At 40.2% G+C, this 19,038-nt stretch overlaps 2 protein-coding genes across 2 annotated transcripts in view; one reads left to right on the top strand and one right to left on the bottom strand.

The window, feature by feature from the left end:
- Nucleotides 1-2,896: 2,896 nt before the first annotated feature.
- LOC119023071 lies at nucleotides 2,897-10,579 on the top strand. The gene is made up of 5 exons (XM_037104703.1): nucleotides 2,897-3,045; nucleotides 6,453-6,552; nucleotides 7,666-7,830; nucleotides 9,584-9,715; nucleotides 10,169-10,579. Exons 2-5 carry the CDS (start codon nucleotides 6,453-6,455, stop codon nucleotides 10,300-10,302), a joined length of 531 nt encoding a protein of 176 aa, XP_036960598.1. The 5' UTR covers nucleotides 2,897-3,045; the 3' UTR covers nucleotides 10,303-10,579.
- A 3,931-nt stretch (nucleotides 10,580-14,510) lies between these two features.
- bcl2l1 (BCL2 like 1) overlaps nucleotides 14,511-19,038 on the bottom strand; it is a 34,184-nt gene continuing 29,656 nt past the window's right edge. Inside the window, exon 4 of the mRNA XM_037103795.1 lies at nucleotides 14,511-18,850. Within this exon, the coding sequence (XP_036959690.1) occupies nucleotides 18,707-18,850 (144 nt within the window). The 3' untranslated portion in view covers nucleotides 14,511-18,706. The remainder of the gene's footprint in view (nucleotides 18,851-19,038) is intronic.

Raw genomic sequence — 19,038 nt, 5'->3', positions numbered from 1 at the left:
CTAAAGTGCCAAATATTTCCTAAAGGACTGGGCAGGTGGAACTCCAAAAACAGGCAACTGTTAGCAACTGTTTGCCAACACACTTGGCATATGAACTTTGAAAGGGGATAACAAGTCAATGTTGTGTTTTCAGTTGTTTCAGCCCCCTGTTGGCACAACAAATCTATTCAGATTTAAGATAAATAACATGAGTAAAAGAGAAAATTACTAAATCATATTAAGTAAAAATACTTTATGAATGACATTGTTGTATGACATTACATCAGCTAGTTGATTGTTCTTGTGCATAGCTTGTCTTGTGCATAGCTTCTCCAGGGCTTAGAAATTAGTGGTTCAGATATATCTTTTTAAACCTTTCAATGGAGCCGTCGTCTGTTGACACTATATCTGTAAAATCTCTATTGCCTAATTCTTCAGCGAAACAAATCCAGTCTCTCCCACACAGTTAGCTGTCTTACTGAAAGCTGTCAGTTGAACATGGAGGGATAGCTAGGGGAGAGGTGGGTCGAGTAGCTAAAACCTGTACTCAAGTATAAGTACCATTTCTTTGCAAAAACATGCAGACCTACTCAAGTAGAAGTAAAAGTCGTAGTCAAAATAACTATTTGAAGTTGAGTAAGAGAGTACAACAAATGACTCAGATCCTATTTTTTTGTGTTGATTGTGTTTTGATTAAAAAAAGAATATGTTCCAGGAACAGAGAGGATGCATTTATGTTTGGGAATGGCTGACCAACAAAACACTGAGAAATATACTATACAGAAACACATAACATCTAATACAAAAAAGATTCATTATAATGTAATACACATTAATCAGTAAAAGGTTATCACATAAACCATCCAACAACTAAACTATGATCGCATAAGCTATGATATGCAAGAAAAACAATATAGGAACAAATATTCTAACTTATTATCATTTAATTATATATTATTTGTCCAAAAATAATATAAACTAGCAATGGGTCTAAAGCAGGTGTTTTTTGGATGTGTAAACTCTGTTTATTTATGACAATAAACCTGAACATTAAATTAATGAAGCATTGTTTTGTCGCAAGGTTGTTACATTACAGTGCATTGAATTGAACTAAGTGTACCTGTCAATGTGTGTGCCCAATGAGCTGGCGACAGAGTTTATGTTCTGTTTGTAAAATCTGATTATGTAAAGTAACTCACAGCTACCTGTTTGATAAATATAGTGGAGAGAAAAGTACATGTGCCTAGTGTACGGTGGACTTGTTTAATTAATGTGTTCATTGTTACTTTCCACAACTTTTTGGACTGTGATACAAGCTGTATCTGCTTCAATGAAAATGACAAAGTATAAAGAGGATAATCAATCATAAGCATGTGCCCGTTGCTGCCACATGACACTGTTACTGTTAGTGTACTTTGGCCTGTGTTGGTGGTGGCATGGCAGGTGAATATGCAGACCTTGGACTCAGACAGTGTTAGTGAGCTATAGCATGCATTCTTAAGAGCTATATAACACATATATAACAGTAAAGTTTAACACTGACACAAAGCTGCCTGACTGACTTCCAACTTCCCCTCTACATATCAAATAATACAAGCTTAAAGGAATAGTTCACCCCAAATGAAAATTCAGTCATTGTCTACTCACCACCCTGCTGATTAAAAATCAGGTGAAGCTTCCATAGTCCCCAAACATTTTTGTTTCTTGCTTCACAGTTAAACAGCATGACAACTTTATCCTAAACAACTGACGTGGCTGGAGACAATTGAATAAAAACATAAAATAGCTCCATTCAGCTCGTCTGGGGTAATCCAAGTATCTAGAAGCTCTGAAATGCCAAACTGATTTGATATGACATCATTGGCACCCTTTTTAAAAGGGCAGACTTAGCTGTAGCTGCCAACCTAAAAGTGTTAGCATGCACCCTGTCTGAAGTGGCTGCATGAGCTCAAACATATATGCACATATTTCCAAATCAAACAATCAAAAATGTCTTTCCATCAGCATGGGGGTGAGTAGATAATGAATCAGTTTTCATTTTTGGTTGAACTGGTCCTTCAATATCACAAACATATTAGTGGAATCAGTTCGCTATTCAGTATCTTTTTAAACTCACAAAAACAATATAATTGAAATAAGACCATAAGCTTGAGCCTTTTTTGAGTTTCCTAAGTTTAGCTAGAGTTGCTGAACTAAGTTACATCAGAGACTTAAGTTCTGTTACAGGTGTTTTTCTCCATAACAAGGTCTGTCTTTCCCTCTACTTCCACCTAAGTTGTGCTGTGGGGAGCTCACACAGCAGCATTGCAGGTCATGAACAAATCTGTCCTCATCCGACCTCCGGGACTCTCCTCCCCTTCACCTCCCGTCTTTGCTGGCGACCGTCGGCTGTGATGTGCTCTGTATACAGGAACCTGGGCTCACCGCCAGAAAACTCTGAGGAAACAGTGGCTTTGTGCCCACCTGCACTTGTGGAGCTAGGGTAAAATCCTGCTACTTATCTCTCAGGGTCCGTCCTACTGGCTCTTATTTCCATAAATTTCCGTCCCACTTTCTCACACACATGCGCACCCTGCCATTTCCTGCCCACTGTAAAATATAGCCCCTCCTGTGTCCTGAGGTAACCCCATGTAATACGACTGTTTACTCTCTGCTCTGTCTGGACAGCAGAGGGAGAACGATGTATGGGAGGGAAATAACCAGAGAGAGAAAGTATTTCTGTGCGGTCCTTGTGATCTGCAGCTAGCCTTTCTGTTTTTCTGACTAGCTCCCCCTTTATCACAAGCTTTACTGGATTGTTTACTCGGACGGGTTTGGTCTCTTTCCTTTCAGAGCTCCCTCCCTCTGCGTCTCTCTCTCTCTCTCTCTCTCTCTCTCTCTCTCTCTCTCTCTCTCTCTCTCTCTCTCTTTCTCATCCAGCCTCTGTCACCCGCCCACCAGTCGGTTCCTGCTTAGTGTTATGTGGCAATAAGAACGCCAACGAAACTAAAGGAAGAAGGCCCTAAACAGCCCAATTCTCTCAAGATTTGCATCTTCTAGTCCTGCAGTTTACCCCCTTCAACTAACGTGAGTATCTGTCTCTGCCGAATCAAATGAACAGACTATAATTGTGTTTGGCAAGGAGCAGAGAGGGGATGACAGAGGGACAGACTCACCCCTCCTCTAACCCTACACGGTTAGGGAGAGTGGCGGACGTGCAGAAAAGACGGTAAACTATGTCACTGATGGAGCTGAAAGATTTCTCGAGCTGCAGCTGTGCTAGTGTAGGAAACTGAAAATGCTCTGGAGACAGACTATAAGTAAGTCAGACCGAATGGTGCTATATTTGTACCAGAATAAAACCATGATATAATGCTTGAAAAAGGATTGCGGCATGCAATTGCATGTGATTTTGATCCTGCAGAGAGAAAAATATTTGGCTTTTCGTCAAAATGCTTAAAAACATACGCAACAGGAAGGCTGACTGATACTCCTTGTTGAGGGCAATCATTGTTCCTTCTAGCACCTTCTCTAGCATGAAAAACACAATTCAGGGCAGTAACTGTATGGCTTTGTGTGATTCACTACATTTACTTTAAAAAGGTGTTAGAAAAAAAGTGAAATATTTCTGTTTACTCCGGTCCCTCTCAGAAGGTCAGCTCGGACTTCTGAATTGACTATCTGCCAGTTTCGCTGCCATTTTAATTCGCCGTGTGTCTGTGTGTGGGAGAGTGCGAAAGTGAGAGAGAGAGAGAGAGAGAGAGAGAGAGAGTATGTGTGTGTGTGGAATAAGCCACAGAACAACAGGTGAAAAGACAAACACAAAAGGAAAACATAATTCTCATAATCCTCAGTTTCATTTGGTACTTTTCACCAAGGACACAATTTTGTTTTAATATCTAGAGGTGCTAAAAGGAATATTTCCCCCCAATAAAATTCAGTCATATGGAAAGTCAGGTGATGTTTTGTAGTCCACAAAAAATCATTTATACCCTCGGCGCACTGTCAAGGTCATTAACCTGCTTTTAGCTTAGCAGCTACAGTGAGCTTCTAGCTTCCAAAAGGGTGTACATAACATAATTTCATATCAATTGGGGTCTCAGGAATTTTCAAAGTCTTGGATTATATTGGACAGGCTGTATGGAGCCATTTCATGTGTTTTTTAATTGTTTTTTTTTTTTTTACGTTGTAAAACAAGTCTCTTGTTGTCTTGTCTCTTGTCAGAGAATCCTGCAAAACCGTCTGACCCCAGAAATGTTTCCTGGACTACGAAAATGAATACTAATTTTTTTACCTTTTGAACTTATCTTTTAATTTTAAAGATCACTGGTACCCAACTGTGATGTGAAGTGTTTTCATTTGAGCATCCATAATGGTGCTGTATCGACTTGTGTTGAATATTTTTTGGGAAGAACTGAAAGATCATATCTTAACTGTCAACAGTCACAATCTTGAATTGTCTTTCAGTGGCTTCAGTGACTGTTGTCAGGTACCACTGCAGTGTATTTAACCGTCAAATCTAATGAGGCGTCCAGACTGGCAAAGAAGGGATTTGGCTTTCTTCCAGACCGCCATTATAAAGACTTTAATTAGATCTTCTGGTTCATAACAAGTTCACAGCACAGATACACACACACGCACACGCACACACACACACACACACACACACACACAGATAAGTATGTCCACTGTTTGCTTTTAAAATAGAATAAATGGCCAATTAAATGTTCAAACTGCGGCAAAATGAAACATAATGGGCAATAGATATTAAGAGAAGAGTCATCACATGTAAATAGAGAGCGTGAATATGTGTGTGTATGAAATAATCAAAAATAACCTTACTGCAATCTCTCTCACCTTAACTGTTGGTCATACTTACTGCTACCTTTAAAGTGCTCCCCTGTGTGTCATAAATACAACTCATGGTGTATTCCAGTGCTTTTGTCCTGTTTACAATACGATCTACCATTTAAGTACATAACATGGAACATGTTTTTGCCATTTACTGTCCAAAATGTCTATTTTTCATTTAAACAAAGTGATTACTCAAAAAAATAGTGAAAGAGAAGTGAAAATACTTAAATCAACTAGAGGGATAAACTAAAGTCATGAATAGATTCAAATCAGCACTACTACCTTCAGTTGGAATGATGATCATGATCGAGCCCTTAAAAGGGTAATTCCACCAATTTTACTTCCTATTAAAGTGTGCTTACAAGTCTTGGGGTGCACTACTGCAAATATGAAAACCTTTTGTGACTCAAGATGAAGCTGTATGTAATCTGATAAATATCCTGCAGTGATGACACTCAGTTTAACCAAATTGCATTGTGGGTAATGTAGGCGCAAGGTTTTGAAAAAGGCAGTCCATTGGTCTACTATAGCACCTCTATACCACTGATGAACCCATTATGGCCAGTTTTTACTAATTTGATCAAAACTGATCAAAACCTGGTGCCTTCAATACCCAAAATGTAACTCAGCCACAGAGTGACATCCCTGGAGGCAATGGATCAGATCATGCAGCTTTCTCTACAGACATATATAAAGTAAAGCAATAGTAATACTTTTGTTAACATACTGCTCAAGACCTGTAAACACACTTCATTGTATAAACTTGGGGGAGTTACCCTTTAAACACAAGCCCCCTGCCATTATACATATTACACAGTTTTCTAAAGTAGTGTTCATGTCAAGTGAGATTGTACACATTTTTGGGAAATTCAGTCAGCCTCATTTAAAAGTAGGTCACCTCTCTTACTACTCCTAAATAGGCGACAGAGGCACTTGACTGTATGCAGCTTTAGTTATTTCATTCCATCCATCATAGATAATCAAAATAAGTTAATTGTATGTAGAGTACTTACATTTTGTCCAGGAGCATTACCTGTCTTGTGTATTAATGCAACATTACGTAACTTTTTATCCTGAAATAACAGCCTCAGAATCATGTTGATGGTACAATGATTTGTAATATGCTGAATGATGTCACTTGTGTCTGCACTGTGTAACATCAGTGAGAGAGAATGATCACAGTTTTAAATACATGTTTGATTCTAATGGAGCCCCAGACATGACATGGTCAAAAAAAATTTAATTGTGGCCACAATATAGCTATAACGTGCGCACAACATACTAATTCATGGCCACAAAATGCTAATTTGTGCCCACGAAGTAGGTATAATTTGAGCACAAAATACGAATTGATAATAATAATATCATTCCTGAACAGCTGGGTAAGCAAATGCTGCAGCCCTGCACACACAAATTTAATTTTTTTTTTATGACTATGTCATGTCTGGGGCTCCATAGATTCAAGAAAGGTTTTCAGCACATCTCACAAAATGCCAACTTCTACGTGATGGTGCATTAAATTTAAATGACAACTGCTGGCAATTACCTTATCTTAAGCTTACACCCAGTTATTTCAAAGGAATGCCTGTGCTGTTAATATACATGTGATAAATGTACTGTCACTGCTCACCTTTTTATAGATGCTTCGCCTGACTGTAGGGCGCGTGGGAAGCCTCCTGGCCAGGCGCGCAGCCATGCCCTTGGCCACCAGCAGTGCAAGGATGGCAAGCCACGGTCATGGTACACCACACCATTGTGTTTTTGTTGAACTTACCAACTCTGAGGTAAAACTGTGGCACATGTGGCTGGGTAGGACAGACAGCTTTCTGAATAAAACGTGAGAGAATGAGAGGTGGTTGTTTAAATGTCTCCATGAGGACAAACTTAGCTAAGCTAATTGCTTGCAAAGGTGTTCCACCAAATTCAGTGTCCAAATGAGGAACTTTAGCAGTATTGCTACTGCTTCCATCTATCACAGTATTACAGTAAGTACTTTTTTTTAAAACAGCAGCTGTTATAAAAATGTTTGAAAAATTATAATAATAAAAAATAAAAACATGGATACAGAGAGGATCACAAATGAAGTGTGGTCAGGCCTGTGACTGTAAAGCACAAGGTCTACACAAGTGAACAACTAGATGACCAATATAGTTCCAAGCTAATGTTTGTTTTCACACAATAACTTCTGCCCATCACACAGAAGCTTACATACAATTTAAACAGAAATTAGAAATACATATTTCAAGGTACATACATCTCATTTGACTTTCACTAATATTAGTTTGGAGACATATTTACCTGCTGGGCCACGGACTGAAGGAAATGATAGCTAGAGTTTATCCACAACTAGCGGTGGTGTCTGAGATGTCGGGTAGTTAATCAGAGATGCTAGCAGGGCAACACAGTAAATGAGACAACAAAACGTCATACCCCGTGTTTGACGACGGACTATATCTTTAAACCTTACAGTTATGGCTGAAAATAACAGCTGTCGTCAGAAATTGGCGTAACACCTGTAGCATACGACAGCAGAGGCTTGAGTTGTCGATTAATAAAGTGATTGTCCCTGTTTTAAGTGCATGTACCTTTCTCCACTACTCACAAGGCCCATGTAGCAGAACAGGCCTCAGTCCAACAGGAGGCGCTGTTGTACCATTATGACCATGACAGCCATATAAACAGACGGCTTTTGTGTTTAAGCAAGTGTGGGACACATGACAGACAATAAGTGACCATTTTCTACAGCAGGTATTTTTTGTTTTGTTTTGTTGTTGTTGTTTGTTTTTTGTTTTTGTTTTTGTTTTGTTTTGTTTTTTTATCTTGAATGTACATTGGCCCTTTCTGTCCATGCAGAGGTGACAACTACGGTGGACATGTCTAAGCCACTGTACTGCGACCGTCAGGACACACCTCTACCTGACAGAGCCTACAAAGACGTCCTGGACGCTGCTGACAAGGGTCTGAAACAGAAGGAGAAAGGACCCTGGGGCCAGCTGAGCAAAGAGGAGAAGATTGCCCGTAGGTTCTTGTTGACACGCAGGCTGAGACAACCCATCATACAGACGAAACCACACACAATTTAAAAAAAAAAAAAAAAACATCTATAATTAGTATAAATTCGAGGCCACGATCCGTTTAAAAAGCACGGGAAACTAGTGATAGAAATACAGTAAATATAACTCTGAGGTGCTCCTACTTGTACTTAAATATTTTAAATGTTATGCTGCGTTTTACCTCTACTGCACTCCATTTCAGAGTAGTGGAGCACTCACTGTCCTCTGCTACGTTTACTGTACCAGAAAGTCATAGTTACAGTTCATTTACAGATTTTAAAAACCTGCAATGAGCATTTGAAATGAGGAGAACAGAAAAGATTATCAACTAGCTAATACACACGTAACTGCATCAGTAACAATAGGCCTAATCCAGTATCTGTAGTATTATAACTCAATAGGCCATTATGTCTGCAGAATGGGTACTAATACTTTTGACACTAAAAGTGCATTTTGCTAAAAATGTTGCTGCACTTTTACTTATTTACTTTGCATTACAGTCAAACATCAGGTGAACTGTCATTGTCAACAAAACATTTCTGTACTTTTTCAAAATTAAAAAGAAAGAGAAACACCCCACACTGTCCCACTTGATTGAAAATTAGGCAAATTGATCAAACCTAGGACACCATTTACATATGCTGTCTCTGTTCCCAGCATCAATTTCAAAATGTGTAAAATAACATAATAAAGTAAGGTACCTCAGCATGGGTTTGTAGTAATCATCACTTTGGTTACAGCAGAAATACCACTTGGTTTTAGCTGCACGTTGGATGTTTTTACAGAGTACAGTGTAAGAATTTTAAATCTGAGGACTTTCAGAAACTGCACCCACATGTTGTGTGGATGCGTTTTTGAAAGCCAGTCCACTTAAAATAAGCAGTTAGTTTTGACCTCATTCTAAAGTTTAATTTTCAGCTCGCCACTTCCTGTGTGGGTGACACCAATTACTTCTGGACCAACAGAATGAAACAACCAAATTGCAGCCCCTGAATGGATTACCTTGTGTTTTACTCCATATTTTCATGATAGTATTTAATTTAATTGAATATTTTTGGAGAAGAAATTCAGAATCATAATATTAACAATATTAATAGGGTAATAATATGAATTCAGAAATATTCTTTTCCGCAAGTGAATAAACAAGCTGTTTTCAGTGGAAAATAAGGTCCCCAGAACACTGTTTAAAGCTAGAAAGATGGCAGTCATCAAAACAAAGAGAGTTTGGTTATGTAGTTTGTTTAGTCAGAAAGAAATCAGTCATCTTCTTCTTCTGATTAAAAGTAATGTCCAAAATCTATATTGTAGCTTTAAGGTAAAAAAAACAAAAAAAAAACGTGGAAATGTACTTACAGGACACACACAACATTGGCAGGGATCAAAGAAAGAAGACAGGGAAGAAGGCAGTACACATGGCTTCTTCTTCTGCCTTAATTTGACAGTGACAAAAAGATTCAGACAGGAAACATGAGAGGAAACACAACAGAGGTCCTTAAAAATGAAGTGGAGACAGTGCAGCTATCCAGGCAGCCTCTAGAACTCCGGACACTATTCAGCCTTCATCACTTTCTCTTGTTTTACTCAATATGTTCAATGTACATCTGCACGCATATCAACCACAGTGACTCAACTTAGAAGAGGAGAGGAGAAAAATGTACACATTGCAGTAACAGCCTAATTTCTCTTCCTGACCTCCATATCTGCCATCCCTCCTGCAGTGTACCGGATAATGTTCTGTCAGACCTACGCAGAGATGAAGCAGCCGTCAGATGAGTGGAAGACCGTCTTGGGGGCTGTCTTCATCCTCCTAGGCATGTCTGGCCTGATCGTGTGGTGGCAGAGCATCTACGGTAAATCTCTGAAAGGACAAACCCATCGCTTTAAAATTTGACAAGGACTATGCAAATGAACAGGCAACAGAAGAGCTTTATTGCCTCCACATCACACACCTGGTGCCACTGTCTCTTACTCGCCGCAGACCTTTTTCACAGCACACAGTCTGACTTATGGCAGGAAAGGCAGAGCTGTAACTAACAACGTTAACAATGGCTGTTCCTTTTAGGTATCGCCATTAGCCAGAAGCCGAGCAGCCAGCATGCATAATCTAAATGGACTTCTGGCTTTAGTAATGAGTCACACCAGTGTTTGACAGGTCATAATGTCTTCTGTGTGAAAGGTTTATTACCAGAATGAAACATCAGGCACAAGTTCTTTATGTCATGAGGGCATGTTTTTGAATATACTGACTTCTCAATGAGTTCATTGACATACTTCACACTGTCTCTACTTCTCCGTTGCTCCAGTCTATCCTGAACGCCCCAGGACCTTCGACGAAGAGTGGAAGGCCAAGCAGCTAAAGAGGATGTTGGACATGAGGATCAACCCCGTCGAGGGCTTCTCAGCCAAGTGGGACTATGAGAAGGGCCAGTGGAAGTAAAGAGCATGCGGCAGAGGTGGCACAGAGCCTGGACCCATCACCTCCATTGCCTTCATGAAGCTGCTGTTGTGAAGTCCATTTCCATTTGAATGTTGCACTGCAGCTGTCAAAACCACTAGAAAGACAGAGAACGTCCATTGTGAATGTTTCTGGAGCCAGTTAACTCTGTGCCACCTGCGGCTCTCTCTGCTTCACCCACCTCAGGCTGCTGTCATGGTGACAACTGTATCCGTCCTGTTGTACACATAATAATAATAATAATAAAGGCTTGCTTGTATCTCTGTCTGACAATTCATTTTTTGGAGAAGGTGCTCAACTGATTATCTGCCTGCATCTGTAGTGCCAAGGCAGCATTTGATTAAATGCAAAGCAGAACACAAAGACATAGCTCACCTAAGTGGTGAAAAGTCAGTCCAAAAAGTTAAAAGTCATTATTTATTAGACGTGACGTCGATAGGATGTCAGGTAAAGTTTTGTAGACAAAACATTTCTGGACCCCAAAAAACAACCTTGAGATGGCTCCATGTATCCCAACTGTGTAACGCAAGTCCCAACATAATTTTGAAAATTTTTATTTGCACCCTCAACATGCAGTAAAGCTCATGCACTGACTTTGGACAGAATGCTTTTAGCTTGCATCTTTTATTAAGACACAATCTTTACTGTAGCTGAAAAACTTAAGTGGATACAAAAGACTTTGATAACAGACAAGCTGTATGGGGTGAGTTGATAGCGAAGGTGAACTTTCTTTAATACATGCACACAAATACTGCATTTATGTTAAATTCTGAGGTACTTTACTTGGATATATTCTTTTTTGGCTACTACACTTAATTCCAGATGGAAATTGAGTGGTTTTTACTCTGCTTTACATATCTGGTTACTTTGTCGTTTGTTTTTTTTCATACAAAAGATTTGCTTCAACAGTACGTGTTGGTCCAGGGTCAAAAAACAAATATATAGCTAAGCTATGTAAGTTAAATCCTTAAAATCTAGAGCAATAATATTTCTACCTGTTTTGATGCAAAAATGCTCAAGTAAAACAAGGTATCAATTCTACGATTCTATGCCATCTGTGTTGTTGCTTTCATGTTTCAAAGTAGACATTCTTCAGTAGGATTCGATACAAGTTGAAACATTTTCACAGATGGTTTTGGGTTTTGCAGATTTAACACTTCATTCTGCATAATAAATACTTTTATTTTAGATTCATTTAACATGCAATAGACACGTTGTCTGCTTATGCATGTCATTGTGAAATCAATGTAATCGATAGAGAATAATGAAATCATCAATGTTTACTCTGGCTCTGTAATAGTGAGGTTATATTTCAGGACCCAGATGCAGAGTCAGAGACAGGAAGTAGTGAAGTGAAGATTTATTTGTACAAACTAGTGCTATCCGGAGGGTGACGGAGGCAAGGGGACCAGGTTTGCAGGCAAGCAGGGTTGAGTGAGCCGGTGTGGAGGAACTCGTGTGAGCAGTATAGTCATTGCCTGGGATGCAAAGATGTGGTGCCAAAGTGGTGGAGAGACCAGATAGATGTAGCCAGTGGGTGATGAGTTGATCTGATTCAGGTGTGCCAGTCTAATGCTGCTGCCACACCCACCCACCCACACACACACACACACACACACACACACACACACACACACACACACACACACACACACACACACACACACACACACACACACACACACACACACAGGGGAGGAGCAGGTGAGGGAGAAAGGAGGGGGAGAAGGCAGAAACACGAACACAACCGGGCTGCCGCAGCAGCACCGTGACAGGCTCCCTATGAACCTCGATATCACTATACAGTTGCGTCTGCCACTGGGGACACGGTCACCTGGGGAAAGGGAGGATGACTGGCAACCCGGTTTTCGGAAGGCACTTCAAAAGCATGGACAGGAACAGGGGACTGAAAGGAGATGAATGCAGAACAAATCAAATCATGACAGTAACTCAGGATTTTAAAAGTAAACATCAAAAGCAAATGGTTTTCAAAATAAGAACAACAGGGTAGTTTTGAATAATCCAGTGGAGGTCATGCATTTAATATTTGACGGTTTATCCAATCAAAAACAGTTTCGCTCTTTCATACAAACTGAGAGAACAGAGAGGCATGATACATGTACACTGCACACAGCTCTGTGTGTAGTGTATTGGGCTTCAAATAAACTTCCTTATTAAAATGAATGTATTAAATATTCATAGGAATTAATGGAATTTTCTTCCGGCATAAAAAGACAATCAATTAAGAGCCTCACTGACTACATATCAAAATCCACGTGAGTTATTGTAAACATGATTTAATGATTAAATATGAAATTGTATTATGACACACAATATCAATAAAATGTGTATGACATAGCATAGCACAGTTTGACTTCACAATAGGTCAAGTGCTACTAAGACTATCAACTCAGTTATTGTCACATCTCTGTAACTAGAACTCTCAGAAAGATGGAAAGTAGTTTTTATTGATACAGTGCAACTTATTACACAGGTGCTTTTCCTGTCAAAAAATATGTCAAAAAGGCCTAAAGTTGTCAGTCATAATATCTTGTATATTTTAGCCATGCAAGTCGAGTGACTCTACAGACAATATTTCCAATTTCTCAGTCTGTTTGCCACCAGGGTCCAGAGTGAAATATCTGTACAACTATTGCCACAAACATTCACAGTCCATAGAGGATGAATCCCTCTGACTTGGACAAGCCCTGACTTTTCTTCTACTAAAACAATGATGTTGACCTTTGTGGATTTGAGTTCAATGTTGTTTTATTCAAAATTTGAATTGAGATTTGGCTCAGACATTACAGTAACATTGAGTAACCTTTTTTTATCCTGAAATAACAGAGTCATGTTGATGGTACAATGTCTTATAATGGGGTGAATGGTGTCCTTGTCTCAGTCACTCCACCCCCCCATCATGTTTCTGCACCGTAATTTTGGTGAGAGGGCAGGATCCCAGCGTTACATACATGTTTACTTCAATATAAATAAATAACATTGTTATGATGTTATGAGGGCGGCTGTAGCTCAGCCGGTAGAGCAGGTCAACTAGTGATCAGAAGGTCATTGGTTCAAATCCCAGCTCTGGGCAGTGCTGAGCTGCATGTCAAAGTGTCCTTGAGCAAGATACTGAACCCCACATTGCTCACTAGTGAGGGCCCTGCGATGAGCTGGCGACTTATCCAGGGAGTACCCTGCCCTCGGCCTGAGACAAGGCTGGGATTGGCTCCAGCAGCAACACCCCGCAACCCCGTGGAAAGGGATAAGCGGTTTGGACAATGACATGACATGACATGATGTTATGAGTTTTCTTTGTAGTTTGCACCTACATTATGTCAACCTGGAATTTCAACTTACAGCAGCGTTGCACTTGGAAACTGTGTGTGTCTGTGGGGGGCAACTCTGACAAACTGCCAATTTCTACATGATGTTTCTTTAAGTCTAATTTGGATATAGAACCAGGCAGAGACACTGCACAGCCTGGTCCACATGAGTGGAGCTGAGGTGGAGCAGGTAAGCGGTCTTAGGTTCCTGAGAATCAACATCACAGAGAGCCAATCACAATCAGTGTACATCATCACCCTGACAAAGAAAGTTCAGAAACGAATGTAACACATAAGGACATTTAAGAAGGCTAAATCCTTGTGCTAAGTTCTCATCGACTCTTACAGAGGAATGTCAAGAACACAATTTTTACAAAACATTGTCAAATGATGTTCTGGGTATTTGTACCTATCTGTCGCTGAACCACTGGACTACAGAGCAGCTTCTTTCCTAAAGCTGTGAGACTCCTGAACACTCCACCATGATTTATGATTTATTTTCTGACTTGATTATTATTTATTCATTAGTCTGTATATTTTTCGTCTCAGGTAATTACAGAAAATATAATTGTGTGTTGCATAATGACAATGAAATTAAATCTTAAATCTTACTTACCAACTGGATACAATTAAAGGGGATTTATTTGAATGTTCTCTGCACAATGGTTAACCATTCTCTACACGCATAGTTCCTATTTCCTCACAGTGAGCTCAGTAGTCATTGTGGGCCATAAAATTAACTTTCCTCTGGCTCATTTCTTCTTCTTGAAATAGGCTACCTTGAATATTTAACAACATGTCTTAATGAGAAACTCATGCATGTTTGAACGCACCCACACACCATCCAAGACACAGACTCAGCACATCTTTCAACATGGGCTTTATTAGGTTTAATGTAATTTATAATTTTACAATGGCATTCTAAGACACATACAGACCATTGGACATGGTTGCGATCTTTACCTCTCTATTCTTTCTGGCCAACATGATGCATCAGAGCACTAACTTTTTCAAAATATCCTCTCACTTTGCATTTTTTGTGTGACGTGGCAGTCCAATAATCCCCCCAAAAAAACACAAGGAATGACAATTCACATCAATGTAGAGATGGAAGTTAAGGCTATTTGAAGGGGCACAATTATGCTTTTTACACCAAATATAAATAATGTTTAAAAGCCATCAGTTCAGTTTTTCTTAAATATGTTACTAAGCTAACGTACTATTCTAATCAGTTTAAATAACTAGCATATATATATAGGATCGTGCCAATGCTGCTGTCACACTTTCTTCATTTGTGCCTCCTTCAATAACATTTTGTCACACAGAAATGCACACACACACACACACACACACACACACACACACACACACACACACACACACACACGCACACACACGCACACACACGTAGAAAGGGAACTTGTTTCAGTTGAGGGCCAGGACAGCAGAGAAAAGCCTGCGAGCAGCTTCTTGTCGGGGCGTACACTAGAAAAATATATTTATACTGTACTGGAATGTATGAGAGCAGACCTTGGCTAATAGCATGCTCAGGACACAAGCATTTGGAGGATGATGCTCATCAATAGTCAGTGATTTTATCTGGTGAAATGTGTGTTGCGTGGATCAGGTCTTTAGAGACAGACAGCCATGTGCAGAAATGTTCGCAAAAGCACATGATTATGTGATGAGAAGGAGAAGAGGTCAACACTGATGAAGAGACACGAGTCCTGCTGTCAAGATGGAGGTGCTGCCGATCGCTGGACACTCACACTGACAATGTGGTGATGGATGTTTTATTTTACACTGCTTTACTGCCTGGTTTCTATGGTGAATCTAGTTCTTTGATGAGAAAACAGCAGAAAATGGCACCTGTCTGTCCTGCACCACACCTGTATTGTGCTTTACTGAGCTGCTATAACACACACGAATAGAAGCCAGGACATGGTGTTGTTTGCTTTCAGCAGTATTCAGAATGCGATCAAGATTAAAGCAGTGGGAACAGGGAGGAGTACACCCCACTTTCCCTCCCGTCCCAGTAAATTATAGAGCTGCCAGTTGTTGGTGCGTGAAACACCAGGCGACAAACACTCCTCAGACTCCAGCTTTGCATTAAAGATGGAAAGATGTTGAGAAACAAAGACAAGGTCTTCCTCCACCCATCTCTCACAGACTACATCTAAGTGGCAGGTGTGTAAGTTACAAATGTGTGCGCGTGCCGAGGTGTGTTTGCGTCGTGCAGCAGGTGGGCCAGCTGTGACTGACACACGTGACTAGACGCAGTGACAGCCAGGGGACCACAGAGGAAGAGGTGCAGCTTGATGGAAAGGGAGAGAGGAGGAGAGACGGATGGAGATTTGACAGATTCGAGGTGTCTGGGGAGGACAGAGGAGGAGGGCTGTTAGGACTGTGAAAGCAATGCATGGATAACTTGGAGTGAGGGAGTGTGTGATGGGATATGAAGGTTTGGGTTTCTGGTTTTATGGTCCTATGAACGCCGACAGCTGCTGATTCGCTTTAGATGGTGAAGAGACACATCGTGATACATTTCTAAACTAACTCAAACGACATCTGTTGCAGAACTGCATTGGACAGCTGCTTTATCAGTTTGCTACACAAATCTTCTAAAGGCTATGATGTTCACTCTGGTGTAACATCAAGCTTTACTGTGTTGTTGCAAAACGGTATCATACTAAAGGTTCAGAAGTAAGGAATGATTACTGAATTAGCACACAAAAAGGTGGAATGATGTAATCTTCTTGAGAACAGCGGCAGGTGATCAGGATTTTATTGCAAAATTATGATGGTAATGACTTCGACAACTTATTTCAACCACCCCTATTGATTAGCAAACAACTATGGCTGCAAAATAAGAGGTGCATGTAATTGTAATATCATTCAACATCTCATTACTCAATGAAGTAGATAAAATGTATCAACATTTCCCACTTTTTAGAGCAAAGTCTTCAAGTGTCTTGTTTTGTCAGACCAACAATCCAAAACTCAAAGGTGTCATTTAAATCAAATAATATTGCATGCCATGGGAGAAAAGCAGCGCATTCTTGGAATCACTAGTGTTTCAAAATAGTTCCCTTCACTGAATTGACTCATCATTTGCAGCTCTAAAAACAGATATCAAAAGCTTATATCACACTGTAATGTAGTTTTGAACTGACTCAAGAATATCACTTATAAATATATTGTTTCAACAGTGCTTAGCTCAACTGGATTGGGCAGCCTGAGAGTGAACATGGCTGGACACTGATCTGGGACAGAGCACAGCCTCTTAGACCGACGGAGGCGATTTACATCAGCTCTGATGAGGACTATTACTTTGGGGGTAATCGACACCATCATCAGTTGATTGTAGCAAGACAAACCAAGATTGTTTTGGCGAGTTTTATTTTGTTCATTGTTGTGTTTTACAGTATGTCAATGAGGCAATTACTCCTCTTAGTTCATTAAAAGACAGAAATTTTAATTTTGACAGTGTACAGATGTATTTTACTATTTGGCAAGGAAAACAGATGTAAGAGTGTTTCCTTTCTTGACATTTTGTAAGTCATTCTCATTCTTTCTCACACTCAAGGCTCAGAGAGCTTGTGAAACGTAGCAAACTTGCCACTGGCCTATATTAACCAGCTGAAACTTGCCTCTCTGAAAAAGGGATTACAAGACAGTATTGATTGGGCTTAGCTGGTCAGCATGCTAACTTCAGTAGACATCTCAGGAAAATAATGGACATCTTTGACACGTCAGCACTGTGTCTTCACATTCCGCTGATATTTAGTTCATTTCTTAAACTAAAATGCTGGCTGTATCTTATAAACCCTTAGAAACATCCTTACACCTGTTCACAACTATTTTACAGTGTGTTATAAACCATTTTTAACTATGTATATACTGCTTAAATATTCTACACAGGGGAGGCTGAAATAAAGTGTTAGCGAAATGAAACCTTTACATCAAAATATCCAACCTGTCAGACATGTTTAGATGCTGAGTGTCCCTGCTCTATCTGTTCTGTGTTGCTACAGTGTTTGCTGCATTCTTCAGCTACTGTGTAGTAAACATGGAGCCATGGTGCCCTGCTTGAATGAACTGCAGTTACACCGATTCTGAGAACTTACCACACACAGTGGTCTGGCACTCAGCAGGCTGACTAAACACAAACAGGATAAAACCAAGGCCAAGTATGACCATGAAGCACAGACAAGCGGGAGCAGTGCAGCTTTAATGGTTCAAAAATCCAAAACCAACAAACATAAACAGGCAGGAGTTACTTTCCCATTAGCTCTTTCAGTTTAAGAGTCCCATGATTTATTTATTAAATCTGTTTACCATTCAAAGAAAAACCAATGAGCATGAAGGAAAATCAATCCGCGTATGTAGCCATGGATTATGATGTTATATTATATGTGGTGGCGATCAGGATTGCTGGCAGGACTAACTACTGAAGCTCTTCAGGGGCAGGTGCTACATCCTCCCCTGCTTTCACTCTCCATATGGCACATACAAAGCTATTGTAGAGCTGTCTGTGGGGACAAGCAACCAAACAAAGCTTCAAGACAAGACATGTAGAGCAGCTCAGGCCCCACAACACAGACTTTTTAATATCAGACAGGTTCGGATTAACTGAAGTGTGGAATCAGTTTCAGCCTCTTTTGAGAGCAAAAATGAGAAATTAAAATTTGTTAAAACTAGTACATACAAACATGAAGACAGAAAAATTATACAGGAACTGGTGGAGAAAGGATTAAAAGGAACAACTGGTTCAGTGGATGAAAGAATAACATGTCTGTCCCTGTATAACCACAGATTTTTCATCAGGGAAGAAGGTGAACAGGTGAATGAGAGTGATTCTTCTCTTTCTTTTTCTCAAAAGTGTGGGTTCTGAGTCCACCATGAGATGTGTGAGGGAAAAAAAAAATAAGAGTAAACATCATCAGCAGTTCTGACGAGACAAACAGGACCTTCATTTTAACTTCCTTATTGTGTAGGTAGAGGGGAATGAAGGAGGCAGGTCGGGGAAGAGTGTTGGGAATGTTGTCGTGGCTCTCCCTTCACAGGCGTTTCTGGGCGATGAGTGAGCCCACCACGACCCCGGTCACCAGGGTCATCCCCGCCAGCAGCCACTTCTTGAAACTCTCCTGAGACCTCCTGCTCTCTGCTGCCGCGTCCTGCCCGAAGATTTCGGCAAAGCGCTCCTGCCATGAAAAGAAAAGAAGGAGAAAACGAGAGAGGATGGGTTAACCACGTGTATTTGAAGCTGACAATGTGAACTGTATTCAAATGTGAAAAACCCACAGGCATTCCCTGAAATTCCCCTTTCAAAAAACAAAACGGTTCAGAGAGTCAGGTAGATTCCCTTCTGTAAAGGTCTCTAGGCCTCAAA

The sequence above is a fragment of the Acanthopagrus latus genome, chromosome 7, assembly GCF_904848185.1.
Source record: "Acanthopagrus latus isolate v.2019 chromosome 7, fAcaLat1.1, whole genome shotgun sequence".
NCBI classification, from domain to species: Eukaryota; Metazoa; Chordata; class Actinopteri; order Spariformes; family Sparidae; genus Acanthopagrus; species Acanthopagrus latus.
The sequence above is the reverse complement of the archived record's forward strand: the minus strand, read 5'-3'. Positions and strand labels throughout refer to the sequence as shown.